The sequence below is a fragment of the Meles meles genome, chromosome 2 (assembly GCF_922984935.1).
Source record: "Meles meles chromosome 2, mMelMel3.1 paternal haplotype, whole genome shotgun sequence".
NCBI classification, from domain to species: Eukaryota; Metazoa; Chordata; class Mammalia; order Carnivora; family Mustelidae; genus Meles; species Meles meles.
The window spans coordinates 48,072,125-48,090,370 of NC_060067.1; the positions used below are offsets into that span (position 1 = coordinate 48,072,125).

Genomic DNA, 18,246 nt, shown 5'->3' on the forward strand with positions numbered 1-18,246 from the left:
TCTATCTCACTGCTCTTTTTTCACTCAGTATCAGTAGACCTGCACCCCAATCTCAGATTTCCTTCAAAACTTACCCAAGATACTAGGCTTTCTGGGATGACTTCCTTGAAATTCTGTGCTAATAGAAACAACTTTCTATGCTACATGTATTACCTTTTATAAACCTCTAGCAAAGAACAGAATCATATCATATTGAAATTATCTTCTTACTGTCCATCTCCCCAGTAACCTGAAGCTCCTGGAAGACAAGAACTGTGTCTTACAAATATTTGTACCCCCAGTACTTAGCAGTGTGCTAAGTGACATATTGCACAGGGACCCCATAAATATTGAGTCACCGTGCTGAGCTCTAGTTTTCAACCTGTTGCCTCTTCGTGACTGAATCGGTAAATACAAATGAGCTGACAATTTCACTTTAGAGTTAAAAAATTTTAGTTTATTAAAAATGCCCTTTTAACATGGATGAGTTTACGTAACACTGTGAACTAGGTTTGAAAGCCATCTATTATAGGATCATTTGACTCATTGAGCCTCAGTTCAATACTCACACACACAGACCAGGGTCTCAAATAAACTATGCATCATGGAGTCAGAACCATATCCCCAGGCCACATGACTCAGGGAAAGCGGGAACAACTAGCCCTAGGCACAGCAGGAAGAGAAGGACTAACCATACTCTTAGTGGGGACAGCCACAAGTTTTTTGAAAATTAGCCACAGGCTTTTGGTTCTTCAATAGCTAAGAATGAATCCACATCAACTCCAGTCCCCCCAGACAGACAGAAGGCATAAATAGTTCCACTCACACACATACTAAACCTTTTCAAACAGCATCCTTTTCCTGCTTCTTTACCTAACAAATTCCTTCAAACTAGTCTAAATGGCAGTACCTCTAAGAAGACCTCCCACCACTTCCAGCAGAAGAATCTGCCACTGCCTCTTCTGTATATTTTATATAAACTACTACAAACAGGTCTTCTAATATTTTTAAAAAATAACTTCTTAAAAATTAATTTTCTAATTGATATTTTTAACAGTAATGATGAACAGTTATATACTACTTACTAAGTTTCAGGTACCAACTGTATGTCTTATATTTTAGTTTCTTAGGTCTTCCATTAAAAAAAAAAAGTCCCACTTAACTGGGTGGCTTTAAACAGAAATTTATTCTCACAGTTCTAGAGGCTAGAATCAAGGTGTTAATGAGGCCATGCTCTCCCTGAAAACTCTAGAGATCTGTTCTAAGCCTTTCTCTTAGCTTCTGGTCTTGCTGGCAACTTTCAGTGTTCCTTGCCTTATAGATGCCTAACCCCAATCTCTGCCTCTACTGTCTTTAGAAATTCTCCTTGTATGTCTCTCTTCTGTGTCTCTTCTCTTCTTATAAAAACACTGGTCATATTGGATTAGGGCTCACCGTATTTCTGTAAGACATCATCTTAACTTGATTGATCTGCAGTGACCCTATTTCTAAATGAGGTTACATTCACAAGTACTGAAGGTTAGGACTTCAACAAATCTTCTTGAGGGACACAATTCAAATCATACTTTACATCTTAACTTGTTGATCTATATAATACATCTATGAGATGTTATTATCCTTCTTTACAAATAAAACTAAGGCTCAAGGAAACTTGAGCAAGGGGAAAGAGGGGAAGTAAGGGGAAGAGCAAAAATTCAAATCCCAATTAGGTGGCTTCAGAGTCTAATCAATTAACCATCATGCTGTACTGTTTCCACATATAGCAAATAGTTTAAGACATCAAATCAGCTAAAAACATGTAACAACAAAATAGCAGTTCCTTATCTTATACATTCCTCTGCCATATGCATACACACACATGCACACACAATCATAACTGGTCACTACCCAGGGACAACTATTACAGCTTTTTTTTTCCTGGTATTTACCTCCATATTTCAAGTAACACTTATTGCTACTTTTATCAGTTTCAAATATCTATTGACTTTTTATTGTAAATAAGGATTTTAGCTCAGGTACATTCTCTTTTCCTCCATCATTCCAATATAATTATATATCCAATCTTTATTAAATCCGTATTAAGAGTTTGCATTATGACTAAATATCCACTGCGGAGCCATGCAGTATGTGATAAATGTTTCCTTTTTTGTACTATTTTTTTGTATATGCAGCTCATAATTAAATCCCTTTTTCATATACATAATATTCTCTAATCATTTATTTCTTCCTATACCGCCAACAACTCTGAAAAGACCATCCACAATATAATTTTGCATGTGGTCAAACTTTTCTTGCAAACACTCATCCTGGAACCCCCCAGTCTGGAATCCCTGTGCTCTGGCCTTATGCACACCCTTTGCCCTGAAACTTCTTTTCACTCTCATTCTGGAAATTTTTCTTCTCTTAGGTTGGAACCCTGTTTCCTGGGTCCCCTACTTTGCTCTTTTTTTTTTTTTTTAAGATTTTATTTATTTATTTGATAGAGATCGCAACTAGTCAGAGAGGCAGGCAGGGAGAGAGAGGAGGAAGCAGGCTCCCTGCTGAGCAGAGAGCCCGATGTGGGGCTTAATCCCAGGACGCCACCCAGGCGCCCCCCCCACTTTGCTCTTTTTATGAGCTTGTTTTGGAGGCTTTCTTCCAATAGGTCCCCTAATAAAAGTAAATATTTTAGATCACATACATCTGAAAACGTCCACTCCAGCCTCATATTTGATTAACTGTTGGCTACATATACAATTCTTGGCTTGAAATCATTTGGATTGTTAAAGAGATTACTTCAAAATCTCCTCGCTTCCGGTTTTGCTGCTGAGAAGTCAGATGCCACTCTAATTCCCGACACTTTATATGTATTCTCTTTCTCTTCTATAAAATGTTTTTAGAGTCCTCTTTTCAGGGGCCTTTATATAGGTCTTCTTTCATTCATGGCATTGGAAAGTAGGTAGGCCTTTCATTCATAGGATTCATTCATAGGAATCAGAGATTCCTACCTTTCAGATCTTGGGATTTTTTTTTTTAAGATTTTATTTATTTATTTACCAGAGCAAGCAAGTGAGAGAGGCAAGCACAAGCACGGGGAATGGCAGGCAGGGGAGAAGCAGGCTCCCCGCTGAGCAAAGAGCCTGATGTGGGGCTCGATTCCAGGACCTGGGATCATGACCTGAGCCCAAGGCAGCCGCTTAACTGACTGAGCCACCCAGACACCTGAGGTCTTGGGAATTTTAAGAATTCCCCTACCACTGTTTTCTTTTTCTGGAACTCCTATTAGTCAGATGTTAGTTCTTCTGGATTTATCATCTAGTTTAGAAAAAAAATCTTTTCCCTCTTATTTTCATCTCTTTGGCTTTTTGCTTTTGTTTTGTCTTCTGATAGAGATTTCTTCACCTTTGTTTTCAACCCTCCTACCATATTTTTGATTTCTAAATGCTCTTTCTCATTCTTATGTTCTGTTTGTTGTTTTTTTTTTAATTAATTTATTTATTTTTTCAGTGTAACAGTATTCATTGTTTTTACACAACACCCAGTGTGTTTTGTTGTTTTAATAAAACTCCGTTCTTTTGTAATTCTTGTTTCATGAGTAGTTAACTTCTCTGAGAATATTAATGGTTTAAGTCTCCTGTGGGGAAGAAATGTTTAACTGGCTAACTTTTTTGTCCATGTGAAGATGACCTTGGGTTTACCTTTACCCAGCACTGCTGCCCTGAAAATGTTCTGGATCTCACACACACCATATATACACACAGACACACAAATTACAGCAAGGAATGCCAGCTACATTACTCATCAACGGGCTTTACAAAAAAAAATATGACCCTTGATGGTAAATTACATTTGAAATGGGAGACTCTGAGTGGACTATAAAAATCTACTGGATCTCCATGTCCTCATATCAGGGAGATCATATGATAGTTGTCTTTCTCCAATTGACTTATTTCACTAAGCAACATGGGGGGTTAGGGGGATAGGAGAAGAATAAATGAAACAAGATGGGATTGGGAGGGAGACAAACCATAAATGACTCTTAATCTCACAAAACAAACTGGGGGTTGCTGGGGGGAGGTGGGGTTGGGAGAGGGGGAGGGGGTTATGGACATTGGGGAGGGTATGTGCTATCATGAGTGCTGTGAAGTGTGTAAACCTGGCGATTCACAGACCTGTACCCGTGGGGATAAAAATACATTATATATTTATAAAAAAAAAAAATTGGAAGGGGAGGCGAACCATAAGAGACTATGGACTCCGAAAAACAACCTGAGGGTTTTGAAGGGTCAGGGGTGGGAGGTTGGGGGAACAGGTGGTGAGTAATAGGGAGGGGACATTTTGCATGGAGCACTGGGTGTTGTGCAAAAACAATGAATACTGTTACGCTGAAAAAATAAATAAATTAAAAAAAAATCTACTGGAAAACACAGGCATTAGCTGCCTGATGTGGTGTCCCTTGACAGGACTTGGAAGTTATACTCATGTGCATTATAAGAAACAGTTCCTATCGTGTATGACTTCCCTATGTTGTGCCTATGTAACTGTCACTTCCAATTGCATGCATTCCTTGTCAGGGCTGGGAAGTAGCATAGGATTGGCTGTGAGGACACCCAGCGAAGATCTGCATGATATACAGACATGCTGTGTCTTCTGTCCTGTATTATTCTACAAATCTAAGGGAACCGGATGCCAGGTTATGACCTATTATATCCCGTGAGTGTGAATGTAACTCCAAACCTAAAACAATTACTGGTGCTCATGATAAGTATTCATTCCCTAAACTGGCTATTTTTCTTTTCTTTTTTTCTCTCTTTTTTTTGGGGGGGGTGGTTTAATTTTGGTTTCTGCCTTTCAAATTGGAAGATTTCAAATAAATATCTGGAGATCCTAGGCTGGTTAGTCATATTTAGGAATGAGGCAATTGACTGGAAGCTGTGTTAGCAAGGATGGGGCATAGGGTGCAACAGAGGGAGAGAACTGGGCAGGCACAGTGATGGAGGTAGGGGATGAGAGTATTAGTCCCATCATTTGGTCAACTTTCACTTAATTTCTCTGTTTTCAAAGCAGTGTCTCATTCTTGTACTGCTGTAAATCTGAAATCTCTGAATTCTTAGCCTTTCTGATGTTTTCTCTCTCATGAATATGTCTCTGGTCTCCTGTGGGGAAGGAGGAATCACCTGAATGAATATACAACGTGGTAGGAGTCTGGGGGTCTGCTCTCTCCTGACACAGACTTTCACGCAGTCTCATTTTCAACCCTAAGGCTCAGCAACATGTGGTGTCTCCACTTCTTGAGCCTTTCCAAAGTTCTGTGGAGAAAATCATGTTGCTTCTTGTATCAGTCAAGTGTCCAATAAGAAAAGAGAAATCATACCAGAAATGTGAACAGGGAAAAACAGAATTAGCAAATGCAAAAAGCAACTGTGACTTCTAGACTGATGAAGAGAACTCTGGAAAGGGTTCCCCCTGCCCTCAAGACTGAGATTCAGACTTTTTTTTTTTTTATGAAATGCTCACCATGGTAAGTTGTAGTTACCATCCGTTATACAAAGTTTGTACACTTCTACTGACTATATTCTCTATACTGTACTTTCCAGCCCATGTTTTATTTATTTTGTAACTGGAAGTTTATACCTCTTAATCCCCTTCACCTATTTTGCCCATCTCCCCACCACTCCCCACTCTGACATCCACTAGTTTGTTCTCTATTTATTTCTGTTTTTTTGTGTTTTCTATCTTAGATTCCATGAGATTCAGTCTTCTTCTTTTTAAAAAAGATTTTTATTTATTTATTTGAGAGAGAGAGAGAGAAAGAACAAGCAGTGGGGAGGGGCAGAAGCAAAGGGAGAAGCAGGCTCCTGGCTAAGCAGGATCCCAGGACCCTGAGATCATGACCTGAGCAGAAGGCAGACACTTAACTGACTGAGTCCCCAGGAGTCCCAGATTCAGTCTTTTAAAGAGAGAGAATGGCTACCCCAGGAATGTGCATGGGGGTTTAGTGGGTGGGTGAAGAAATTTCCCAGAGGGCACAATTTGGAGCTGGCTTCTCCATGCTGATCAGCTCCCTTCTGAACATAGGAACCAGGATGGGAAGCTCTTTTTTCCTGTTCAGTCTGCAGTGTCCCCTCCAGAACCCTCTACTGGTAAAGCCTAACATCAAGCCAGTTAGCAGAAGAGGAATGTTTGTAAGATCTAGCTCCAGCATAATAAAGCAGAGCAAAACAAAGAGGTGGAAATAGAGCTGGAAGATAAACTGATTGTTGCCATGCCTCTCATCTGTATCTCCTATCTTATACAGCGAAGCATTTGGGCTTGACCTTCTTTCATGTTTAAGTCATTTTCCTACAAGCTCTCCAAAGGAATACATTAACAGAGTTATAAGCTGTTTCCTAGTTTCACCAAAGATGGTATTTATAGTTCTGTGCTCCTTATTGCTTTGGGGTGCTTAGCAGAAGAAGGAGTGATAATTTCTTAACTCCACCATCAGGAATTCTCTCCACCTTTCTATAATTGCTCTATTTTAAAACTAACTTCCTCACCAAAATGTGATAGTTTCCAGAGCAAAGACAAGCTCTACCTCATCTTCCCTTCCCCTTATCTCCTTCAGTGCCTCAACTTGTTAAGCTTAAGAAAGGTTGGTTGAATTAAATAAAATGCACATTCTTTAAAATTTTTTAATAAAATTCACAACCTGTTTCAATGAGTTTTATTGCCATAGATCACACACCTGAATCCCAACAAGCTGTCTTATAAATCTATGCTATTGATTAAAATGAGAAAAAAGCAAAAGTATTTATAGGCCCATGAAAGCTCATCTTTAGTCATACCAGCAAAGCAATTCACTGTCTGTATAACATATTGACAACAAAAAAATAAACCTTTCACTTAATTTATTTAATGAGCAGTCTTGTTGCTTTAGATATATGCTGCAATAATATATTTTTCTAATGGCTGTCTTCTAAAATATGTAAAATTTTGAAATGCCTATACTTACCAATTCAGGGATGTCTTTTACTTTCAGAGGTACTTGGATTAAACCCAAATGGGTCCTGAAACTAAGAGAATCACCATTTTCATAATTTGGGTTGCGAAGATTAATTAACACCTTTAAAAACAAATCCAACAAAATTGGTTAGTTTCTTTATAGAATGTTTACACTTATAAAATTGGCAATAATATACTTAGTGTATCACCACAAAATTAAAAACGATTTGGGGTTATGCATATACTTTAATTACATTCTAAAAAACTATTCAATTGTAATGATATGTTAAAATACCAGAAACATACTTTAAATTTAATATTCCAACTGGTGATCTGCCATATGAAAGTCTAAAAAGTTAAGAATTTAGTTAGAATGAAAAACCTTTTATGGTAATAAAAAATAAAAATTGTTTGATTGCAATATTTAACAAGGAAGGTGATAGAAAAATAAAAATTGCTTGATTGTAATATTTGCCAGATTTTAGACTCAATTCTAGCCCTTTTAAAAACAGCTATTAACAACATTTTTAGAGAGATAGGAGACTAATAACTGCAGGGTATTGCCTCTAAACCAAATCCATAAGGAAAAAAAATTCAGAAGCCAAGCTAACAAGAAAGACCATTTATATACTTTTCAAAATTATGCACATAAAAAAATCTTAGACATTTACATACCCTTTAATCTAGAAATCATACTTCTCTAAATATGATTATGGAAATGATTAAGATGTTTACAAAGAAAGTGCAGAAAGAATGTCAATGAAGTAGTTTATAGCAGAAAAATATGAAACAACTTAAACATTCCATTAGAGGGAATTACTTAAATAAATTATAGTTGACTGATAAAATAAAATACAATGTTATTTGCCTCAATTAATACAGTAATGTAGGTAATGACATGAAAAAATATTCACAATACATTCAGTTAAAAATGTATAATAATGGGGCGCCTGGGTGGCTCAGTGGGTTAAAGCCTCTGCCTTCGGCTCAGGTCATGATCCCAGGGTCCTGGGATCGAGCCCCACATCGGGCTCTCTGCTCCGCGGGGAGCCTGCTTCCTCCTCTCTCTCTGCCTGCCTCTCTGCCTAGTTGTGATTTCTCTCTGTCAAATAAATAAAATATTAAAAAAAAAATGTATAATAATGTAGTGTTTTTTGCTATGTGATGGTATTAAAAGTAATTTTTAAAAATTTTCTTCTTATGTATGCTTTCTTATTTTTCCAACAATAACAATACATTTTTGGGAAAGAATAATTATAATTAAGATATATTTTTAAATTGAAACTCTTGAGGAAAAAAACCCCAAAATCCAGTGCAATGACATAGATGGAATTAGAGTGTATGATGCTAAGTGAAATTAGTCAGAAAAAGACAAATACCATGAATTCACTCATATGTGGAATTTAAGAAACAAATGATCATGGGGAAAAAAAGAAACACACCAAGAAACACAATCTTAACTATAGAGAACAAACTGATGGTCACCAGAGGGAAAACAGGTGCGGGATGGGTGAAATAGGTGATGGGATTACGGATGCACTTGTGATGAGCACTGGGTGATGTATGGAAATGTTGAATCACTATATTGTACACCTGGAACTAATATGATACTTTATATTAACTAACTGTAATTTAAATAAAAGCTTAAAAAATAAAAAGCATCCAGTGAAGGAGATTAGGTAACAGAAATGCTATCATATCTGAGGAAGGGATTAATGAACTGATAACTAATCACTGATCAAATGGAATGTGCGATAGTGCCAAAACAGTTTCTTAAAATTGCAAGCACTAAATTGAAACTAAAAATATCAATGTTATCTGTTAAAAAAAATATAGCAAAGAATCAACAGTCTGCTAAATGCAGACTAATACAGAACAATACAATTTTAGCCTAATTACACAAATAAGGGATTATACCACACAGGAACTTCACAAATGGATAGAAAAGAGAAAGAAATGATGAATATGAGGGTAACAGAAAAGAGAAATATTAGAAATGCAGTAAGGGGGTTAGGGGGATAGGAGAAGAATAAATGAAACAAGATGGGATTGGGAGGGAGACAAACCATAAATGACTCTTAATCTCACAAAACAAACTGGGGGTTGCTGGGGGGAGGTGGGGTTGGGAGAGGGTGAGGGGGTTATGGACATTGGGGAGGGTATGTGCTATCGTGAGTGCTGTGAAGTGTGTAAACCTGGCGATTCACAGACCTGCACCCCTGGGGATAAAAATACATTACATGTTTATAAAAAAAAAAAAAATTGGAAGGGGAGACGAACCATAAGAGACTATGGACTCCGAAAAACAACCTGAGGGTTTTGAAGGGTCAGGGGTGGGAGGTTGGGGGAACAGGTGATGGGTAATAGGGAGGGGACGTTTTGCATGGAGCACTGGGTGTTGTGCAAAAACAATGAATACTGTTATGCTGAAAAAATAAATAAATTTAAAAGCCTCTGTAAAAAAAAAAAAAAAGAAATGCAGTAAGTATAAGGGTATAATTATAGAAAATGTTTTTTAGTTAAAGAAGGATCTCAGCATGAATAATCAGAGATCAATTCATCAATAGCCCTGAAAGAAACAGAATGTTATAACTATTAAGGAGAAAACATAAAGATAACCATACAAAAACCACACAAACTTTTGGCCCTTAAGTGCTAGAAGGAGAAAGAGTTTGGGAGAAATCTTTAATAAGCCAAGAGAATTAACACCATCACCATAAAGGCAGTTTCTGATCAAACTAACTTCTCCTTAGAGTTATAAGGCAATAACAGGTGGAGAGTCTGGGTGGCTCAGTCAATTAAGTGTCCCACTCTTAATTTCAGTTCAGGTCATGATCTCAGGGTTGTGAGACTGAATCCCACTTTGGGCTCTGTGCTGAGCACTGAGCCTGTTTAAGACTCTCTCTCTCCCTCTCCCTGTGCCCCTTAAATCCCCCCACTTCCCACTTGGTCTTTCTCTCTCCCTCTCTCAAAAAAAAAAAAAAGGAGACATCCTACAGTTGACTTTTATTTTTTTATTTTTATTTTTTTTTTCTTTTCCCCTTTTTATTAATTTTTTCAGCGTAACAGTATTCATTCTTTTTGCACAACACCCAGTGCTCCATGCAAAACGTGCCCTCCCCATCACCCACCACCTGTTCCCCCAACCTCCCACCCCTGACCCTTCAAAACCCTCAGGTTGTTTTTCAGAGTCCATAGTCTCTTATGGTTCGCCTCCCCTCCCCAATGTCCATAGCCCGCTCCCCCTCTCCCAATCCCACCTCCCCCCAGCAACCCCCAGTTTGTTTTGTGAGATTAAGAGTCATTTATGGTTTGTCTCCCTCCCAATCCCATCTTGTTTCATTTATTCTTCTCCTATCCCCCTACCCCCCCATGTTGCTTCTCCATGTCCTCATATCAGGGAGATCATATGATAGTTGTCTACAGTTGACTTTTAAACAACATAGGTTTGAACTGCATGGGTCCACTCAAATGCAGACTTTTTATAGTACAGTACTATAAATGTGTTTTCTTTACCTTACGATTTTAATATTTTCTTTCCTTTAACATATTTTATTGTAAAATTAGAATATATAACACATACAATATATGCTTATCGACTATTATGTTATCAGTAAAATTTCCAGTCAACAGTAGACTATCAGTATTTAAGTTTCAGGGGAGTCAAAAGTTTTCTGTGGATTTTCAACTGTGCAAGGGATCAGAATCCCTGGGTTGTTCAAGCATCAACCATATGCCATATGTTTTATGCTGGCAAACTAGTAACAGGAACAACAGTTCAGAAAAGAAATAAAAATAAATTGTGAAAGATTCATTCATTCTTTTACTCATTCATTCAATACCTATTTATTGAGCAACTCTAGTGCTAAGCACTATTCTACCACAGCAGCTGGTTTGTGGTAGCTCTATGCTTATCTCCAGGGACACCTGGATGTCCGGTAGTGACCCTTGGCCATGATGGGATGAAATATAATAACCAGTCATTTATACTGTGCTATTTAATGTCCCCTGGATACAGTCCATATCAGTTTACTCACATTGTTTCTTGAAAATGTACAGATAGCTCGTTTCATCTGATTTACCAGTGGGGCTATAAAAGACCCCTTGGGAAACTTGTGCCTCAACTCCCAAGGCCAGTGTATCTCACTTGTATCTTGACAGTTCATAACCCAAAGACAAAGCATGTCCTGTGCAATTGAGGAAGAATCCTAGGAGCTACATCTGAAAGTCTGGATCTCTTTGTATTTGTATGTGCTTTCTTTTTCTTGCTGAAACAAAAACCTTCTATGGTTAAATCTTGTTAAGTCCTGTGAGTCTCTGGGATTATCTGACCCTGTAATTGTTGCAGCAGTGCACAAAACAGAAAGAGAAGCTCCTGCCCTTGTGGATCTTCCATTTAATAGGAGAAGGCAGGCAATAGAAGAAGGCAGAAAAAGACAACGTTATATAATGATAATGCTATGAAGAAAAACAAAGTAGGAAAAGGCTAAAGGGAGTTCCAAGCAGGAGGTACAGGGAAGACTTTGCTGAAAAGGTGACATTTAAAGCAAAGGGATAAGGAGTTGAGGGAACATGCAAACAAATATCTGAGGAAAAAATACTGTGGGCAGGGAAAACAAGGAGCAAAGACCCTCAGATGGGAGGAAAGCTGGGAGAAAGCAAGGAGGCTAAACTAGCTGGAGTAGAACAAATCAGGGGAAAGTTATAGGAGATGAACTCAGGTAATGGGGTACCAGATCAAATAGGATGTTTTAGATCACAGTCGTGACTTCGGCTTTCAAGTAGAAAGAGATGGGAAGCCACTGGATACGAGAGGAGTGATTTATCTGGAATGGTACTTAAAGGGCTTCCTCTGGGAACTGCACTGCGAAGAGATTCTGGGTGGGCAAGGGTGGAGCAGGAAGACCAGCAGGAAGCTACCGCAGTGGTCCAGACAAGACACTCGAGCTAGGACCATCGAAGTAGGAGTGGTAGTGATAAGAAATGGGTGGATTCTGAATACATTTTGAAGGTGAAAGTAACAGGATTTGCTGATAGATTAGTGTTAGGTACAAAAGAAAGAGGAGAGTCAAAGAGGGGTCAATTAAAATAATTGATGAGTTCTAATTGGCTACTATAGAGTTGCACTTAATGATCCATGTACCTATCAAACTTAACTAAGCTCATCGTGGTCTTCACTAACAAACCTGCTCCTCCTCCTGTATTCTCTCTCTCATGGGAAAGGTACCTCTGCCCAGCTACCCAATCTAGACACTTAAATCATCCTAATCTTTTATTTTTCTTATACTCCCCAAACCTAATCAGGTCCTAAATCCTCCTAAAAATCTCTTACAAATCTGTTGAACTCTTTCCATTTCCAATGCTGTTCTTTTGCAGCAGATCCTTTTCATGTCTTGCCTAGATTACTAAAACAGGAAAGGACTTAAAAAGGAAAAGATTCACTGAGCATCTGTATAGGCCAGGCAACAGGTTACCTGATTTACAATTATTGCTTTTTAATAAAAATCTTCCTAATTGATTTTCTTGCCTTTAATCTCTCCACATTCCAATGTATTTTCCAAGAGCTATTTCCAAACACAAATCTGATCATGTCGTTACACTGCTTCAATGAATCTAGGGCTTTATACATGGCAATTCCTCTGTCTGGAGATATTCTTATATCGTCATTTCTTCCTCTTTTACCCTCATTAACATACCTATATTGATCCAATATAACCTACCTCCAGAAAATCCTTTGGTGCATAAACAGGTCTGAAAAGGCTTAAATCTGGAATTAATAAAATAGATTAGAACAAAATTTCAATTAATACAACATATGAATGGTTATTAATAAAAAATGTTAATGATTCTTTCATATGTTACAATGCAGCTAGATTAATTCAGACTTGCAGAGTATTGGCAATTTGTCATTCATTGTCTTAATTTTTGGGAACACAAAAATGAAAAGGCAGTCCCTTCCCTTAACAGCCTAAGATGACATATTCTGAAAGAAATTAAGAGACTCCCCTTCATAAATCTATAATAAATTTATAACTGAATTGAAACAATGTCAATATAACATAAAAGTTCTATATGAGAATTCTCAAAGTACATAAAACATAAATAATACTTTCTTAGTGAATTCCTCTAGTTGTATTGAACTGTTCTCCCTTTTGAACTTATATAACACACTGCTCCTCTAGTAGGGTACTTATTTCTTGCCCAGTCTCCCACACTTATTTTTAAAGGAGTGGTGGTGGGATGCCTGGGTGGCTCAGTTGGTTAAGTGTCTGCCTTTGGCTCAGGTCATGATTCCAGGGTCCTGAGATTGAGTTCCACACCTGGCTCCTTGCCCAGCAAGGAGCCTGCTTCTCTCTCTGCCTGCCATTCCCCCTACTTGTGCTCCCTCTCTCTCTACCTCTCTCTGACAAATAAATAAATAAGATCTTTAAAAAAAAATAAGGAAATAAAGGAGTGGTAAAGGATTATGTACATGTCTATCTATACAATTATATACATCTGTTTATCATAATAAATGAGACATAGTTGTCACTCATATGTTTATAAAATTGATTGACTCCATTTTAACATTAAAATAAACCAAAATACTTAAAACACTTAGAAGTCTCAAAACTTTTCACCATTTAACCCATCTTAAAAGTCTGAAAAATATTTACCTTAATTATGAGTCTAAGAAATCCACTGAAAGATTTAATCTACTTTTCTATAAAAATGTTTTCAAATGCTGCTTTAAAAAAGGATAACTGACTTAAATACTCTCAAAATAATGCAAAACATTGGTCAAAGTGAGGAATTTTTAAATTGCAAAGTAGAAGTTTAAGCAATAAAAGTAGAGGATAGTAATTAGCAGGGAAGGAAAACTGCTATCTTTCCAAAAGAATTGTTAACACTGTTATTTTGGATCCAGAATTAAGAAGGCAATTTGTTTCCTACTACCACATTTTGAAAAAAGTTGTTCATATACCTGGTTCATCAGTTCCCATTTCATTCCATTTATTGAGAAGTTCTTTCTGTTCTCCAACTGGCCTCTAAAAAAGGTAATTTTAAAATTGGTTTCATTTTGTGAAGTTTAGCAAAGCAGCTGAAAAATAAGAACCAATAACTTACCAAAAAGTTTGAATAAGCTACCATAACATAAGAAAAAAACAATTTTACTACATACGGCGAACTTTTTTTGGAATTACTCTTAAATTACTGTTATTTAACTATTATATCTAGTCTGAATGGCTCAGGTAGAACGTGATACTAATGAGCCCCCCCAAAAGAAGGTAAATGATCTCTACTGGACAGTAAATTTCACAAAGAAATACTGCTCCTCAGCCACATACTCCATCTCTTACACCATCTAGCAACCTCAGAAAGGCATCGTAACGGGGACTGACCAAGACAGTGTGACTGAGTCAGTAGCATCATCTTCCTATATGAAAGACAGTATATTGCCCAATACTACATATTTCAACTTTATATGGAGAACTTTATAGTTCTCTGTATAAATTTATCTGCTTTTTACACTATTCTTCTGGTGCCTTCAGTGACTTGTCCTTGGGTATTACCCAAAGTTCATCCACTATATCCTATCCCACAACAAGGAATAAATAGCAGGTAGGGAGAATAAAGTGAAGAGAAACTTGTGTTTTCCTATTCAGGAGCCGTCAGAAAGAATCTTGAGCATTCCGAATCAAGTGGCTTTTCTTTTCCTCTTTATCTCTCCCCGCTCAAAACCCATAGTGACAGATAAATGTTGAGAATTAGACCTAATAATACTATTATTAGAACTAAATAGTTCAACAGAGAGATGACAAATCATCATTCCATTCTCTATGTTAATACTGAAAGATGGTACCATACTGGCTATTACAAGATTATAGTATGCCTCAACCCCATCTCCGATTCAAAAAATATGGTTATTGTGCTAATCAGCCAAAAGTAAGGAGACCAAAGGTAAGTAAAATTCTTAAAGACCATTTATAACACTTATAACCTTTATAGCCAGATTTCTAAATAATCTATATGTAGATTATATATTGTTTTTACAATATATAGTGTATATATATTTTTTATTTATTCTCAAGATATGTTCATAACAAAAAGTATTACAATATGTGTAATAGAAATCTATATAGACTATACCCACGTTATAGATTTTTGTTTCAATATAAACTGGTATACTGGTTAAAAAAAAAAACAACTGCCTAACAGTTACAACTTCATGGTACTCCTAGTATTTGATTCACAATAAAATACTTAAATGTTAAAATTACCTTTCGTGCCAATGGGATACTCAGTTCAGTGCACATACTATTTAAACTCTTCAAAATTCTTTTTTCCCAACTTCCCTGAAATATAAAAAAATAACTTATTATTGTTTCTGGTTAATAATACCAAAACTAATTTTTTAAAAATTAAAGCTATTATGAGTTATATAGAAATGGTGAGATTGGTTGAGATTGGTTAACTTCATTCATTAGTTCACTCAACAAATATTGATTACTGCCTACTATGTGCCAGATACTACCCTTAGTGCTGTGAACTAAGCCATGAACAGAAGGTCTCAGTTTTCATAAAACTTATGTTCTAGGGGGAGGATGGCAATGAGGTTAGAAAAAAAAAAAATCAACAACTCATATTATAAGAAAAAAATAACAGGTAATAAAAAGGTAAATTCCTTTTAAGCATTTTATAAATGTTTGATACTCAGAAATCCTATTAATTACCTAGTAAAAAATGAAATTTTGTAGGAATTATTATATTGTGATTTTTCCAAATAAGACATTTCAGTACTAAATACTTCACCATGCATGGTCTAATAAGAACCTTCTCCTACATAATAACCACAATACTGCTATCACACCTAAGAAAATTAGTGTTAATATTTCACACCATCTAATACCTAGCCCACCATCAAACTATTCCAGTTGTCCCCAAAATATCTTTTATAGTTTTTAAAATCCATAATCCATTAAAAATGCATGCATTACATTACATTTGGTTGTTATGTCTCTTCCCATGTAGCTGAATCTAGAGTCTCTTTGTTCTTTTCTCTTTCATGATATTGACTTATTTGAGGAGTCCAGGCCAGTTATCTTTTAGAATGTGTTACAATATGGATTTGTCTTATTGGGTTTTTTGCAGCATTGATTACCTTCTTCTCTAGCCTCCATATCTCTTTTAAGCTTGAAATATTAAGTTCTTTTTAATAGCCAGTCATAAACTGATTACCCATGTATACCATGCTTTAGTAAATTATTCTTTTTAACAACAAGCCAAAATGTCATAATTTTTTTTGGTCTTTTTACTAAAACATGCCTAGAGGCCACTTCTGACTCACTGAAACCAAAACAAAATTATATCAAAGCTTCAAAATTTAGATCAAGAGAGGAGAAGAGAACTATATATAACAGCATTAATAATGGACAGCTATATCCAGGCAATAAAAGAAATAATAATATAAAAGAATAATAATAATAATAGCTCTTTTATGTGGTTTTTATAAAGCTTAAAGATGTAAAGTGCCTGGAACAGTGACATAATAATGATAATAATAATCATTCAATAATCGACAGCTTTTACTATAGCTATTACTGTTCACAGCTTCCTCTTTAACAGACATACTTAAATACATTACCCTCTTTATCTGGAATATACTCTCCATGTTCTACTCCAATCCCCAACATATTTTTTCCTATTATCTGAATAAATCTTATTCACTTCTCAGGTCTTCATCTCTATTGAGTCTTCTCTTCCTGGTCCCTCACCCCAGATAGTAGTAGGTGCCTTTGCTTATAGTCTCTCACAGCACCCCTTCCTTCACCTATCATGCACCTAATCACACTTTGATTGAATAGATTTCTACTCTAAGTAATGCTGCAAGAATTTTTTTAAAAATTTGATACAACAGCCTAAGCAATGAATGAACAAAAAACCATTTATCTGTAGGAGAAATATATAGCTGTGTGAAACGTATAAGCCTTAGTTCACTAAATATTTAGAAACAGATTTTCAGGAATAAAAGAATAGTCTTCATGACTCTGAAAAACAACCTGAGGGTTTTGAAGGGTCAGGGGTGGGAGGTTGGGGCAACCTGAGGGTTTTGAAGGGTCAGGGGTGGAAGGTTGGGGGAAACAGGTGGTGGGTAACGGGGAGGGCACGTTTTGCATGGAGCACTGGGTGTTGTGCAAAAAGAATGAATACTGTTACGCTGAAAAAATAAATAAAATGGAAAAAAAAAAGAATAGTCTTCATAAATTACATGAAATATTGACAAAACTAATCCCATTTACTGGTTTATTTTCAATTATCTCTCTCTCTTTTTTTTGTTTACTGTAAATACTTCTCTTAAATCCAAGACCTAAATAAAACACATCTGAACACCTTATTCATGATCAATGAATTAACAATTATATATTGTTAGTTATAACAATATAACCTTCTTCCACCCCCAATGTCCTATCTTCAATTTATCTGAATAAATCTTACTCAACTTTCAAGTCTCAGCTTAAATATCATCTCTTCTAATAAGCCTTCTGTCACTTGCTTCCTCCACTTCAGACTGTGGGGGAAGGAAATACAAGAAAGCTTATTTTGGGGGGAAAAAAAAAGGAATTTTAATTCAGTCATTACTATAAAAATAAAATTTGCATAAAGATTAAAAATCTAGTCTCTGGGGCGCCTAGGTGGCTCAGTCGGTAAAGTGTCTGCCTTCAGCCCAGGTCATGATCCCAGAGTCCTGGGATCAAGTCCCACATTGGGCTCCCTGCTCATCGGAGAGTGTGCTTCTCCCTCTCCCTTTGCCCCTCTACACTGCTTGTGCTCACTTTCTCTCTCATGCTCCCTCTCTCAAATAAACAAAATCTTTTAAAAAATGAAAAAATTTAAAAATGAATTACAGAATTTATATCACTTATCCTATTATATAAAGAAAAACTTAACTGAAATGGTTTAAGTTAGTGAAATTGTGAGTTCCCTGTTTCCAGAAGTACTCAAGCAAAGGGACATGAACTTCAGAGGTTGAATAAGATAAACTTGGGTCCACTTCAACTCCAGTCATAGATAACTTTTTTCAGGCTCTATCTGTAGAAGTGCCTAAACAAGACCAAAGTCTCAAAAATAAATGCTTAAAAAAAGTCCTATGCTATTTATTTAAATTAAAATGTTAATATATATTTAGCACACACAGAAAAAGTGGAAGTGGCAAATAAACTATTGAGAAATGAGAGTGCACTAATGCAAGATACAAAGAAAATAATGGTTTCTACCCAAAAGACTTGTGAAATAAAGCTTTAAAATGCTACTTAAAAGAAAAAT

The 18,246-nt window shown here is 36.4% G+C and overlaps 1 protein-coding gene across 4 annotated transcripts in view; it reads right to left on the reverse strand.

Annotated features, from left to right (window-relative positions):
- TBC1D19 (TBC1 domain family member 19) overlaps nucleotides 1–18,246 on the reverse strand; it is a 151,861-nt gene that overhangs the window by 87,627 nt on the left and 45,988 nt on the right. For all 4 annotated transcript variants that reach the window (XM_045998271.1, XM_045998270.1, XM_045998272.1 and 1 more), the window contains 4 exons: nucleotides 15,204–15,278; nucleotides 13,907–13,970; nucleotides 12,663–12,709; nucleotides 6,953–7,063 (listed from right to left, as the gene is read on the reverse strand). In XM_045998271.1, the coding sequence (XP_045854227.1) occupies nucleotides 6,953–7,063; nucleotides 12,663–12,709; nucleotides 13,907–13,970; nucleotides 15,204–15,278 (297 nt within the window). The remainder of the gene's footprint in view (nucleotides 1–6,952; nucleotides 7,064–12,662; nucleotides 12,710–13,906; nucleotides 13,971–15,203; nucleotides 15,279–18,246) is intronic.